This window comes from Bombina bombina, chromosome 12 (genome assembly GCF_027579735.1).
Source record: "Bombina bombina isolate aBomBom1 chromosome 12, aBomBom1.pri, whole genome shotgun sequence".
In the NCBI taxonomy this organism is placed as follows: domain Eukaryota; kingdom Metazoa; phylum Chordata; class Amphibia; order Anura; family Bombinatoridae; genus Bombina; species Bombina bombina.
Genome location: NC_069510.1, coordinates 112,418,160 through 112,433,252, shown reverse-complemented (window position 1 = coordinate 112,433,252; position 15,093 = coordinate 112,418,160). Strand labels below are relative to the sequence as shown.

At 42.1% G+C, this 15,093-nt stretch overlaps 1 protein-coding gene across 1 annotated transcript in view; it reads right to left on the bottom strand.

Annotated features, from left to right (window-relative positions):
* Positions 1–15,093, bottom strand: part of PBX3 (PBX homeobox 3) — a 402,498-nt gene that overhangs the window by 43,346 nt on the left and 344,059 nt on the right. The window contains exons 4-5 of the mRNA XM_053695740.1: positions 7,287–7,477; positions 4,244–4,379 (exon numbers count right to left, since the gene is read on the bottom strand). Of these exons, the coding sequence (XP_053551715.1) occupies positions 4,244–4,379; positions 7,287–7,477 (327 nt within the window). The remainder of the gene's footprint in view (positions 1–4,243; positions 4,380–7,286; positions 7,478–15,093) is intronic.

The window sequence follows — 15,093 nt, the reverse complement described above, 5'->3', positions numbered from 1 at the left end:
AGGAACAGTAGGAGAAATATCAGGGTATAAATGGTGCCAGAAGAACAAACAAAAATTGAGGTGCGCCCAACAGAGAAAACAGGCGGTAGCCGTGTACTCTTCTCATACAGATGGAAATGAAATTATCAGGTAAGCATAATTCATGTTTTCCATCTTAATATGAGGAGATTCCACGGCTTCATTCCTTACTTGTGGGAAACATATACCCAAGCTCTAGAGGACACTGAATAAAAACGGGAAGGCAAAAAAGGAGGCGGACCCTATTCTGAGGGCACCACAGCCTGCAAAACCTTTCTCCCAAAAGCTGCTTCAGCTGAAGCAAACACATCAAATTTGTAAAACTTTGAAAAAGTATGTAAGGAGGACCAGGTAGCCGCCCTACAAATCTGCTCCATAGAGGCCTCATTCTTAAAGGCCCAACAAGAAGCCACAGCTCTAGTTGAATGAGCCGTAATTCTCTGAGGAGGCTTATGTCCCGCTGTTTCATAAGCTAAGTGGATAATGCTCCTCAACCAAAATGATAGGGAAGTGGTAGAAGCCTTCTGCCCTCTGCGCTTCCCAGAATAAACAACAAACAAAGCCGAAGTCTGTCTAAAATCCGTCGTAGCTTGAAGATTGAATTTCAAAGCTCGAACCACATCCAAATTATGAAGTAATTGTTCCTTCGACGAAGAAGGATTAGGACACAAGGAAGGAACCATGATCTCCTGATTGATGTTGCGATCATACACCACCTTAGGGAGGAAACCCAACCCAGTACGAAGCTTACATTGCAAGGCCACCATCTCAGAGACTCTGCGTGCCGAAGCAATAGCCAGCAGAAAAAGAACCTTCCAAGACTATAACCTAATGTCAACCGAATGCATGGGCTCAAACGGAGCCCTCTGCAAAACCAACCTTAAGAACCAAATTTAAACTCCAAGGAGCAGCGGAATGTCTAAACGCAGGTCTGATTCTGGACAGAGCCTGAACAAAAGACTGAATATCAGGAAGCTCAGCTAGCCTCTTGTGTAATAACACAGATAGCGCTGAAATCTGTCCCTTTAAGGAACTAGCGGCAAGTCCTTTCTCCAAGCCGTCCTGGAGAAAGGAAAGAATCCTGGATACCTTAACCTTATGCCAGGGGAATCCATGTTCTTCACACCAGAATAAGTAGGTACTCCACACCTTATGATAGATGCGGCTGGTGACTAGCTTGGCTAGGACTAGGCGTTCAATCTCCACGCAGTCAGCCTCAGAGAATCCAGATTTTGATGAACAAAAGGACCCTGTTCCACCAGGTCCGCAAACCACATCCTTCGAGGCCACGATGGAGCAATTAGAATAGTCTAAGCTTGCTCCTGCTTGATGCGGGCCACTACCCGAGGGAGAAGTGGTAACGGTGGAAAAATGTAAACTAGGTTGAAGCCCCAGAGCACTGCTAAGGCATCTATCAGTTCTGCCTGAGGATCCCTGGACCTCAACCCGTATCTGGTTAGCTTGGCATTGAGTCTAGACGCCATGAGATCAATCTCTGGCGTCCCCCATCTGTTGCAAATCTCTGCAAACACCTCGGGATGGAAAGACCATTCCCCCGGATGAAATCATTGTCTGCTGAGAAAGTCCGCTTCCCAGTTGTCCACACCCGGAATGTGGATCGCTGACAGCGAGCAGCTTCGGGCCTCCACCCATTCCAGAATCCGAGATACTTCTCTCATGGCTAGGGAGCTTCTCGTTCCCCCCTTGGTTGATGTAAGCCACCGAGGTAATGTTGTCTGATTGGAATCTGATAAACTGGGACAAACCCAGAAGAGGCCAAGCCTTCGGAGCGTTGAAGATCGCTCGAAGTTCCAAAATGTTGATCGGGAGAAGAGATTCCTCTCGAGTCCATCGACCCTGTGCCTTCCTGGCACCCCAAACAGCTCCCCATCCTGATAGACTTGCGTTAGTAGTCACATATCTCCCAGGATAGTCTCAAGAAGGATGTCCCCTGGGACAGGCAATCTGGACAGAGCCACCAAGAGAGCGATTTTCTCGACCCGTTGTCCAGAGAAATCTGTTGGGATAGATCTGAGTGATTGCCGTTCCATTGCCTCAGCATGCACAGCTGAAGAGGTCTGAGGTGGAATCTGGCGAATGGAATGATATCTATTCTGGATACCATGAGCTCAATCGCCTCCATACACCGGGCCACAGATGGCCTTAAGGAAGTCTAGAGGGCAAGACAATTGGAAGTAATTTTGTAACATCTCTGGTCTGTAAGCTTTAGCTTCATGGCTATGGAATCCATTATCGTGCCCAGGAATTCTACTCTGGTACTGGGAACCAGAGAACTCTTTCCTAAGTTTATCTTCCATCCATGAGATTGAAGAAGAAGTAGCAGAGCTCTTGAATGGTCTTCTGTCAGCCGGCAAGAAGGAGCTTGGACCAGTATGTCGTCCAAGTATGGAGCTACTGCAATACCCCTGGATCTCGCCACCGCAAACAGAGCCCCTAGAACCTTCGTAAAGACTCTTGGGGCAGTAGCCAGACCAAAAGGGAGAGCCACAAATTGGAAGTGTTGGTCCAGAAAGGCGAATCTTAAGAACTTGAAGTGACCTTGTGTATTTGCACATGAAGGTAAGCATCCTTCAAGTCTATCATAGTCATGAACTGTCCCTCTTGTACTAAGGGCAGAATCGACCTTATCGTGTGCATCTTGAACGATGGTACCGACAGAAACTTGTTCAAGCACTTTAGGTCTTGAATCAGGGCGAAACATACCCTCCTTCTTTGGGAACACAAAAAGCTTTGAGTAGTACCCAGACCTCTTTCTGCTAGAGGTACTGGCACAATCACTTCTAGGGAGGAGAGATCCCTCACGCACCCTAGAAAAGCATCTTGTTTTTCTGGTCTTGAAGACAGGTTTGCCCTTGATTCCATACAGATAAAGGAGTCACACTGTGACCCTGTCTTGATACGTTATCAAATGTTATAAAATGAAATGATCTTACTGGAATCATCGCCGTGGAATAGACACACAGCCTCTCAAGTTTGACAGTCTTGTAGCATCACACCTGACATGGACTTGAGTGATAGAAGCAACACTGATTGCTTAGGAGTTGTTAATACGAGTCTGGATAGTTTCGCAGAAAGACTCTCCCTGCATCTCCAGACCCTAATATTCGTTAATGCGAGGCTTACAAGACTACTTAAAACTCCAGTCCCATAGCGAAGAGTACTACCCTCCATAAGAGACTACTCCGAATCTTCCTACACTTTTCTGCCATGCTCCTGTGACGAAAGGCAAAGAATTACTGGGGGATGAGGGGAGTGGGGGAGATATTTAAGCCTTTGGCTGGGGTGTCTTTGCTTCCTCCTGGTGGCCAGGTTCTGTATTCCCACAAGTAAGGAATAAAGCAGTGGACTCTCCTCATATTAAGATGGAAATACTTATTTTGCATTAGAAAAATAAAGTATGGGTTGGATTTTGTGCTAATGAAAGGGACTTGAAATCCTTTTTTTCAGTATTCAGATAGCGCATATCATTTTAAACAACTTTCCAATTTACTTCTATTACCAAATCTGCTTCATTCCCTTGGTATCATTTGCTAAAGGGACAGCACTGCAATAATGGCAGCTAGCTAAACACATCTAGTCAGCCAATCACAAGAGAGAAATGTGTGCAGGCACCGATCAACAGCTAGCTCCCACTAGCGTAGGATATGTTCATATTCTTTTTCAACAAGGGATACCAAGAGAACAAAGTACTTTTGAAAATAGAAGTAAATTTAAAAGTGTCTTAAAATAACATCCTCTATCTGAATCATGCAAATTTCATTTTGACTTTCCTATCCATTTATGCCAATTTTAACTTCATATTTTAAAATTACATAGTACACTAAGTGTGAAATTTAAATTCAAATTTTGATGCATACATTTAATACAAATGGTAACACATTATTAATTAATATGATTTTTAATATGTACATTAATTACGATTTTATACTTTCAATACAATTTTAAAGTGCTTATTTTATTGAGCAATTTATTGTAACGCAGGGCTCGTTGGGCTCCTAAATATTCTTACTGGCTCCTAAATTTTAAACAGATTTTGTAACGGTATGTGTCTCTTCACTTACAAACGCCCCTTAGCTGCTCTCAATGTAAAATTTGCCATTGCAGAGTGCTATGAAGGACCTTATTGTACTTTTATATATAATCTCATCTGAGCGGAGAGCTTTAAGGACTCTACACCCCCGGCGACTGGCGGTGTTTTGCTCACCTGCGACACTGTGATGCTACATTTCTTGGCCAGCTCTTCTTTGGCTTCTTCACTTGGGTAAGGGTTGCTGAGGTGGGAGTAGAAATATTCATTTAAGATCTCTGTAGCCTGCTTGCTGAAATTACGTCTTTTCCTCCTGTAACGGAAATAATTACAAATATCAGTAAAGCTCGAAGGTTTACAAAGCAGGCGCTACAAACTGTTCTATACTAGAAATGCTAAATTATAAGCTGTTTGCACTTTTGATAATAGAGAAAACTTTCTTGAATAATCAGAAGGGGAGATTATCCGCGAAATGTCACCAGAATAAAGAAATACTGAAGTTTTTCTGAAACCCAGCGAGCGCGGTCTGTATACTTTCTATTTATCGCCACTGCCGACACCCTGGTTGTTGTCATTTTTGGTTAGTGAGAGTGCAGTTCCTAAAATATATATAAATATATATCTATATATACAGTATATATAAAATCAAAATTCTTAATAAAGGGGACATTAAACTAAAAATTCTCTATAAAGACCTAGATTGCAAGTGGAGCACAAACATGCAAGCGGTATAGACAGCACTGTTGGTTCGCAGTATATTGCACGCTTGCATTTTTTCCATTTTATTTTAAGCAGTTGTTTAATATTTATCACACAAGTGTTAGTATGGTGTACGCTATAGTACTCATGTCGGATAACGCAGATGAGGGATTTTTGAGCACTTTTGAACCCTTCCCAGTTAAATACCTTAAAATATGCAATATTATTTGTAATCAATTTCAATATGGTTTAATGTTTTAAATATAAATACTTCAGAATCCTATGTTCTTCACTTAAAAGAATGTACAAACACACACACACACACACACACATATATATATATATATATATATATATATATATAATTTTATATTTAAAAATAAAAATATTTTGTATTAGGTGAAGAACATAGGAAATTGATGTATTCCTAACGCACCTTCGGCTTTAGTGCAGTTGGTCTAGTGCAGCTTTGGGTTAGTGCGAGAGCAAAAAAATAAGTCTTTTTTTGTGTACTCCATAGTCTATGGGGAAAGGGAGTTAGCGTGTTCATGATACCTGAACTCCAGAAGTTACTTTCAACTTGGAATGCCAGAGCAAACATGGGAGCGTTATTGGATTACCTTGAGCGCAGTTATCACTCAAGAGCGATAAAAATGTATCGCTCCATTTGTAATCTAGGCCATAGTAAGCTGAAAGCGATTGCACCATGACTAGTACAGTCCTGCTGAACAAGCACATATAAATTAAATTACCGTGCTCCCGCAAACAGGCAAATTTGCCCGTTTGTGGGCGGGCGATAATTAATCAGCCATTGCAAGTGGTTGGTTATTGCTACCCGATTCATGTATATAATCATATACTGTACATATATATTTAAATTTGGCATCAGAACGAGGCTCCCGTAGAAGCCTATGGAAGCGCACTCTCGTGAGCGCAATGCTTTCCAGTGATGCAAACGCAATTGCTGAAAACTTGTAATACCAGCGCACATTAGCATGCGCTGGTATTACACAGTGGAGCACAAATATCGCTTTCATCAAAGCAATATTTAGTGCTCCACTTTAATCTGGCCCTGCATCTTAAACAAGCTGCATAGTTGTTAAACCATGTTGGTGATGATATGTAATATGGATATTAGTAATTAGTGCAGACTATAAACTGATTCATGTAATAGTTCTTACCCTGAGCTTTTGTTACATGCACATAAATAAAGCAGACAACAACGATTACAGGCTGGGTAGTCTGCTCTGTATATCAGTACGTGTTCCTGCTTTAGGAACCAGCAAATAATAACAACGATCATTGGTAGCTTGCTTATTCTATCTGCACAAATACAAAATCGGATTGCCAAATCAGTATATAATATCGACAGCCTAAGTTTAATTGTCTGATCCCTGCATCATAACATATTATAAACATCCTGCAAACTACTTGTTAGGGAATATTACAGTTTTTGGAATGATTAAGGTATCAGTACATATTACAGAAAGTCTGTAGTTTGCTTGGACAAACAGTATAATAGTTTGTAGAATGATCGTTTCGTCCATCTGTGAGCGCTACAGTACATATAACACACAGTCAGTAGTCAGCACTGTCTATCAGTATTAAACAGTTTATGGCGTCATCCATGTATAAGTTATTAATACTGAGGACTGCTTTGTATTTTGTCAAATAACAGTTTATAGACTGATCTATGTCTCAGTACACGACACACAATATGTTTGTAAATGTCACTGATTGTAGACTGACCTATGTGTATGGTTATATTAAAGCTCTGTACATAGGTACATTATACTTTACAGACTGCACGAGGCCTGCTCTGCTTATCGCTCAGACGCGGTCATGTGTAGGTTTAAAGCACAGATGGAGATCACACTCAGCCAGTTATGCATGTTTTATAGGATTCAGACTACCTCCCTATGGACAACTGTGAAACGTGCAGGCCTGAGGGTTACTGTGCCATAAGGCATCCAGCAAACTACCTGCCCGCGGCGGCCAGGATCTCATTGCTACTGACTTTCGCATTGTTAACCCTTTGCATTGCGACAACTTGCAGAGTAATGTGTGACTCTAGAGACTGTGAGAAGGTTAAAATGTTTTCAGCATATTTTATCCTGAATAATTAAACAATTCTCAGAGTACAAGAATATATCTGTTCAGATTGCAGAATATATAATAAATATAGAGTCGTTTACATATATAATTCACTTTTGTAAAGCTAGTAGGGCAGAAATTCTTCCTGTAGGCAGCTTGCACCTATATATTATTAACCTACGCCTTTTTATACTTTGAGACTATTCCTCTGCACCCACCAGAATCACTCTCCTAAATCTATATAGACTTTATCACTGTGTGCAAGACAAGGATTTGCACCAATGATTATCAATGCACTCAGAAAACCCACTAAAATTTAAATGTTCCATTAACAGTTAAAAGTTAATCACAAACCAACTTTGACTCAGTCTACTGATTCTATTTCTACAAATGCCAAGTATACCAAAAAGATAAGCAAAATACCAACCTGGCATCGAGAAACCTTGACCGGAGGATCATAACTGCTTCACAGGTGCTCTGCTTCAGCTGCATCTGGATGGAGCTGAACTTCCGGTGGATGATTCCAACCATCCTCTCGATCTCTTTGGGGGAGATGGGGCGCGTTCGGCTCTGTTCCCGCAGGAGATTCATCACATGTGTTGTAAATTCATTACATGCCTGTAAAATGAGACATAAAAGGTATATAATGTTTTTAATAATGTTCTCTGTACTGACTATATATACATATATCATATAAATAATCCCAAATGGTGCACACTCTCACGTCTACCTTCAACTACCAGGGTTTCAGCAAATATAGTGTAATTCCAACAAAAAGACAGGCACTCACTGGATTTTCAAGCAGAAAATTATTTTCTGTGTATTGGAATGGAGGGTTGTGGAGGTGAGAAAAAGGGGGATGTGGGTTTGTGAAAGAAGGAATGAGTGCGTATGGAGAGGGTCTGGGGGAAAATAGGAGAGAGATGAAGAGGAAGATAAAAAAATGGATAACTGAGAAAAATGGGGTGGGGAGTGGGGGTAAGGGGACATAAAACACAGAATGTGGGAGAGGGGTTAGGAAAGAGGAAAAGGAGGGAGATGGGGAAGTAGGAGGGAGAAAGGAAGCTGAAGTATTGTAGTTGAAACAATAAGAGAAAGAAAGGAGGAGTGTGGACCGAGATAAAGATGAGAGAGAACAGAAAGGGGTATGTATGTATTGGGTACTTGTAAAGCGCGGCTAATCACCCGTAAGGGTCTCAAGGCGCTGCTCATTTTATCGACCTCGGAAGGATGAAAGGCTGAGTGGACCTCGCCGGGGATCGAACCTGCAACCCTTGGGTTGCTACAGAGCTCAACCACAGTGCCTTAGCATGCTGAGCTATCTGTCCGGGGTGGGGTATTACAAAATGAAAAGAGACAAGGGTTGGATGATTTTGGTGAACTAGGACTGCCCTTTGGTACCTTAAGTTTATACCATTGTAGAAATTAATTGCAAACCATGTTTATGGATTTAACAACACTGTGTCCTTAAGGCAGAAAAAAGAACCTAAATATAGTCAAATCTGCATATTAGCCGGGCAGGAGCATCTGCATCACATGGTTATCACAATGTCCCACATGAGCTTCTGATAATGATTTCTGTACAGAACACCACGCTGAATCATTTCTATTAAATCGTTTAGCCAACTGTAATCCTCAGGTTTTGTAATCATTTCATTTAATCATCTAAATACTGTATGTCATTAGGCTTTGTTATGGGCCTTGTCCTAAAAAATGACACAATACGAAACTAAGGGAAAAAACAACAACAAATGTTTAAATGTTGGACGCTGGACTATGTGGTGTAAAATCAAAACTCAAAAATAAGACAATAGGCTTCCAAACAATTCCAAAGCATCTTAGGTAATGGTAGGTAGGTGTTCTTATACATATGTTAAAAATAATGAATGTTCATAGGTTAAACATTGAAAATATGTTTTTCAAAATAAAGCACAGTTTTCCCTTTACTGAATGTAACTTTTGATCTTTGAATGTTAAAGGGACAGTCTAGTCAAAATTAAACTTTCATGATTCAGATAGGGCATGCAATTTTAGAAAACATTCCAATTTACTTTTAGCATAACATTTGCTTTGTTCCTTTGGTATTCTTTGTTGAAAGCTAAACCTAGGTAGGCTTATATGCTAATTGCTAAGCCCTTGAAGGCCACCTCTTATCTCAGTGCATTTGACAGTTTATCACAGTTAGACAGTGCTAGTTCATGTGTGCCATATACATAACATTGGGCTCACTCCCATAGAGTTATTTATGAGTCAGCACTGATAAAATGCAAGTCTGTCAAAAGAACTGAGATAACGGGGCATTCTGTAGAGGCTTAGATACAAGGTTATCACAGAGGTAAAAAGTATATTAATATAACTGTGTTGCTTATGCAAAACTGGGGAATGGGTAATAAAGGGATTATCTATCTTTTTGAAAAATAGATAGATAAATGAGCCAAGCTAAAATGAGCCAATATAAAAAAAAAAAAAATATTGCACAAATTATCATTAAATACATTAATGTTAAATTATGCAATTTATTTGTGCTTTGGATAGGAGATAATGATATAATATTAGAAAATATTACACTGATCCAACCTGGCTACTTCATAATCCCACCCGGCTGGCAACATTTTCTGTAGAGAACACTTGGACACCTTACGCAGCTATAGAATGTTAATGGCAGAATAAAACAAAACTTCCAACACATGTGTCTGACTACTTGGGGCTCAGGAAATGGGGGGTGAAGTGGAAAGGGGGGCAGAATAGCGCATGGGCAACAAGTGGGCATGGCCGGAATTTTTGTGAGCATGTCTGGGTGGACTGAAGGCGGGGCTAAGGGAAATCTTGAAAATCAGGACATATGGCTGTCTCAGAAGGACCGAGCTTTACAATCCAGGATTGTCCCTAACAATCCGGGACAAGTTGGGAGGTCTTGTAAAATAAATCAGGTTTAAAGAAAAATAAGGAGCATCACTCCACTGAAATACAGTTTTGTTTATTGTGAATAAGTCTCACAATAATTTGTGCAGCACAAACGTGTGCATTGAAAGTTTATTTTTAACAGTTTAATGAATGTAACAGAATACTCAGTATTCATAGCTAGAAAAACTGGGCACAGCAAGCAAAGATGGAAAGTGAAGAGACCCCTCAGAAAGGTTAAAGAATACTAGTTGGGTTTGCTGTGGGTGGAAAAGTTTCATTCTTCGCTGTGATTAAACAGAGAATAGAAGCCAGAGATCACTAGGATAAATGTACAGGAACAGCTTGGAAAATTTCCTTCTCTGTCGTTTGAGAGAAAAGGTCATAAGTGAAATGTTTTCTGTGAGCGTCTTGCAATGAGCGTGATTTATTTTCTCCACCGTTAGCGGAATGTCTCCAAACTTATTAAGGGAAGCCATGTATAAACTGAAATGCTGATTAGCAATTTGGCACAGGCCCAAGGTTTGTGGGATTCACCCAGCTTCCCTTTAAAGCACTGGTTCATACATGATTAATTAGAACATCTCATTTATGTAGTATGCACTCTAGCTCATTACTCTAAGTAAAATTAGTTAAGTATTTACATTTAGATAATTAAAATCCGGAAACACCCTTAAGGAAAATGCCAAGTGATTCCTTATTGGCCCTTTTATAAGGGCAACATAATCTCTTTTAGAAAAGTGATGCACCAGGTCCCAGGGGTGTATAAACAGTTATACCCAATCGTTCGCCATCCATTGTAGTAATATAATATTTTCTTAATTTTAGTATAGATAGATATATTTAGATATATAAATGGAAGAACTGATTTAGATTCACGCACCAATATTTTTAGTTCTCAGCACTAATATTTTTGTGTAAAACAGAATTTATGTTTACCTGATAAATTACTTTCTCCAACGGTGTGTCCGGTCCACGGCGTCATCCTTACTTGTGGGATATTCTCTTCCCCAACAGGAAATGGCAAAGAGCCCAGCAAAGCTGGTCACATGATCCCTCCTAGGCTCCGCCTACCCCAGTCATTCGAACGACGTTAAGGAGGAATATTTGCATAGGAGAAACCATATGGTACCGTGGTGACTGTAGTTAAAGAAAATAAAATATCAGACCTGATTAAAAAAACCAGGGCGGGCCGTGGACCGGACACACCGTTGGAGAAAGTAATTTATCAGGTAAACATAAATTCTGTTTTCTCCAACATAGGTGTGTCCGGTCCACGGCGTCATCCTTACTTGTGGGAACCAATACCAAAGCTTTAGGACACGGATGAAGGGAGGGAGCAAATCAGGTCACCTAAATGGAAGGCACCACGGCTTGCAAAACCTTTCTCCCAAAAATAGCCTCAGAAGAAGCAAAAGTATCAAACTTGTAAAATTTGGTAAAAGTGTGCAGTGAAGACCAAGTCGCTGCCCTACATATCTGATCAACAGAAGCCTCGTTCTTGAAGGCCCATGTGGAAGCCACAGCCCTAGTGGAATGAGCTGTGATTCTTTCGGGAGGCTGCCGTCCTGCAGTCTCGTAAGCCAATCTGATGATGCTTTTAATCCAAAAGGAGAGAGAGGTAGACGTTGCTTTTTGACCTCTCCTTTTACCGGAGTAAACAACAAACAAGGAAGATGTTTGTCTAAAATCCTTTGTAGCATCTAAATAGAATTTTAGAGCGCGAACAACATCCAAATTGTGCAACAAACGTTCCTTCTTTGAAACTGGTTTCGGACACAGAGAAGGTACGATAATCTCCTGGTTAATGTTTTTGTTAGAAACAACCTTTGGAAGAAAACCAGGTTTAGTACGTAAAACCACCTTATCTGCATGGAACACCAGATAAGGAGGAGAACACTGCAGAGCAGATAATTCTGAAACTCTTCTAGCAGAAGAAATTGCAACTAAAAACAAAACTTTCCAAGATAATAACTTAATATCAACGGAATGTAAGGGTTCAAACGGAACCCCCTGAAGAACTGAAAGAACTAAATTGAGACTCCAAGGAGGAGTCAAAGGTTTGTAAACAGGCTTAATTCTAACCAGAGCCTGAACAAAAGCTTGAACATCTGGCACAGCTGCCAGCTTTTTGTGAAGTAACACAGACAAGGCAGAAATCTGTCCCTTCAGGGAACTTGCAGATAATCCTTTTTCTAATCCGTCTTGAAGGAAGGATAAAATCTTAGGAATCTTAACCTTGTCCCAAGGGAATCCTTTAGATTCACACCAACAGATATACTTTTTCCAAATCTTGTGGTAAATCTTTCTAGTTACAGGCTTTCTGGCCTGAACAAGAGTATCAATAACAGAATCTGAGAATCCTCGCTTCGATAGAATCAAGCGTTCAATCTCCAAGCAGTTAGCTGGAGTGAAACCAGATTCGGATGTTCGAACGGACCCTGAACAAGAAGGTCTCGTCTCAAAGGTAGCTTCCAAGGTGGAGCCGATGACATATTCACCAGATCTGCATACCAAGTCCTGCGTGGCCACGCAGGAGCTATCAAGATCACCGACGCCCTCTCCTGATTGATCCTGGCTACCAGCCTGGGGATGAGAGGAAACGGCGGGAACACATAAGCTAGTTTGAAGGTCCAAGGTGCTACTAGTGCATCCACTAGAGCCGCCTTGGGATCCCTGGATCTGGACCCGTAGCAAGGAACTTTGCAGTTCTGACGAGAGGCCATTAGATCCATGTCTGGAATGCCCCACCGCTGGGTGACTTGGGCAAAGATTTCCGGATGGAGTTCCCACTCCCCCGGATGCAAAGTCTGACGACTCAGAAAATCCGCTTCCCAATTTTCCACTCCTGGGATGTGGATAGCAGACAGGTGGCAGGAGTGAGACTCCGCCCATAGAATGATTTTGGTCACTTCTTCCATCGCTAGGGAACTCCTTGTTCCCCCCTGATGGTTGATGTACGCAACAGTCGTCATGTTGTCTGATTGAAACCGTATGAACTTGGTCCTCGCTAGCTGAGGCCAAGCCTTGAGAGCATTGAATATCGCTCTCAGCTCCAGAATATTTATCGGTAGAAGAGATTCTTCCCGAGACCAAAGACCCTGAGCTTTCAGGGATCCCCAGACCGCGCCCCAGCCCATCAGACTGGCGTCGGTCGTGACAATGACCCACTCTGGTCTGCGGAACGTCATCCCTTGTGACAGATTGTCCAGGGACAGCCACCAACGGAGTGAGTCTCTGGTCCTCTGATTTACTTGTATCTTCGGAGACAAGTCTGTATAGTCCCCATTCCACTGACTGAGCATGCACAGTTGTAATGGTCTTAGATGAATGCGCGCAAAAGGAACTATGTCCATTGCCGCTACCATCAACCCGATCACTTCCATGCACTGAGCTATGGAAGGAAGAGGAACGGAATGAAGTATCCGACAAGAGTCTAGAAGTTTTGTTTTTCTGGCCTCTGTTAGAAAGATCCTCATTTCTAAGGAGTCTATAATTGTTCCCAAGAAGGGAACCCTTGTTGACGGGGATAGAGAACTCTTTTCCGCGTTCACTTTCCAGCCGTGAGATCTGAGAAAGGCCAGGACGATGTCCGTGTGAGCCTTTGCTTGAGGAAGGGACGACGCTTGAATCAGAATGTCGTCCAGGTAAGGTACTACTGCAATGCCCCTTGGTCTTAGCACCGCTAGAAGGGACCCTAGTACCTTTGTGAAAATCCTTGGAGCAGTGGCTAATCCGAAAGGAAGCGCCACGAACTGGTAATGTTTGTCCAGGAATGCGAACCTTAGGAACCGATGATGTTCCTTGTGGATAGGAATATGTAGATACGCATCCTTTAAATCCACCGTGGTCATGAATTGACCTTCCTGGATGGAAGGAAGAATAGTTCGAATGGTTTCCATCTTGAACGATGGAACCTTGAGAAACTTGTTTAAGATCTTGAGATCTAAGATTGGTCTGAACGTTCCCTCTTTTTTGGGAACTATGAACAGATTGGAGTAGAACCCTATCCCTTGTTCTCTTAGTGGAACAGGATGAATCACTCCCATTTTTAACAGGTCTTCTACACAATGTAAGAACGCCTGTCTTTTTATGTGGTCTGAAGACAACTGAGACCTGTGGAACCTCCCCCTTGGGGGAAGTCCCTTGAATTCCAGAAGATAACCCTGGGAGACTATTTCTAGCGCCCAAGGATCCAGAACATCTCTTGCCCAAGCCTGAGCGAAGAGAGAGAGTCTGCCCCCCACCAGATCCGGTCCCGGATCGGGGGCCAATATTTCATGCTGTCTTGGTAGCAGTGGCAGGTTTCTTGGCCTGCTTTCCCTTATTCCAGCCTTGCATTGGTCTCCAAGCTGGCTTGGCTTGAGAAGTATTACCCTCTTGCTTAGAGGACGTAGCACTTTGGGCTGGTCCGTTTTTACGAAAGGGACGAAAATTAGGTCTATTTTTCGCCTTGAAAGGCCGATCCTGAGGAAGGGCGTGGCCCTTACCCCCAGTGATATCAGAGATAATCTCTTTCAAGTCAGGGCCAAACAGCGTTTTCCCCTTGAAAGGAATGTTTAGTAGCTTGTTCTTGGAAGACGCATCAGCCGACCAAGATTTCAACCAAAGCGCTCTGCGCGCCACAATAGCAAACCCAGAATTCTTAGCCGCTAACCTAGCCAATTGCAAAGTGGCGTCTAGGGTGAAAGAATTAGCCAATTTGAGAGCATTGATTCTGTCCATAATCTCCTCATAAGGAGGAGAATCACTATCGAGCGCCTTAATCAGCTCATCAAACCAGAAACATGCGGCTGTAGTGACAGGGACAATGCATGAAATTGGTTGTAGAAGGTAACCCTGCTGAACAAACATCTTTTTAAGCAAACCTTCTAATTTTTTATCCATAGGATCTTTGAAAGCACAACTATCCTCTATGGGTATAGTGGTGCGTTTGTTTAAAGTAGAAACCGCTCCCTCGACCTTGGGGACTGTCTGCCATAAGTCCTTTCTGGGGTCGACCATAGGAAACAATTTTTTAAATATGGGGGGAGGGACGAAAGGAATACCGGGCCTTTCCCATTCTTTATTAACAATGTCCGCCACCCGCTTGGGTATAGGAAAAGCTTCTGGGAGCCCCGGCACCTCTAGGAACTTGTCCATTTTACATAGTTTCTCTGGGATGACCAACTTTTCACAATCATCCAGAGTGGATAATACCTCCTTAAGCAGAATGCGGAGATGTTCCAACTTAAATTTAAATGCAATTACATCAGGTTCAGCCTGTTGAGAAATGTTCCCTGAATCAGTAATTTCTCCCTCAGACAAAACCTCCCTGGCCCCCTCAGATTGGG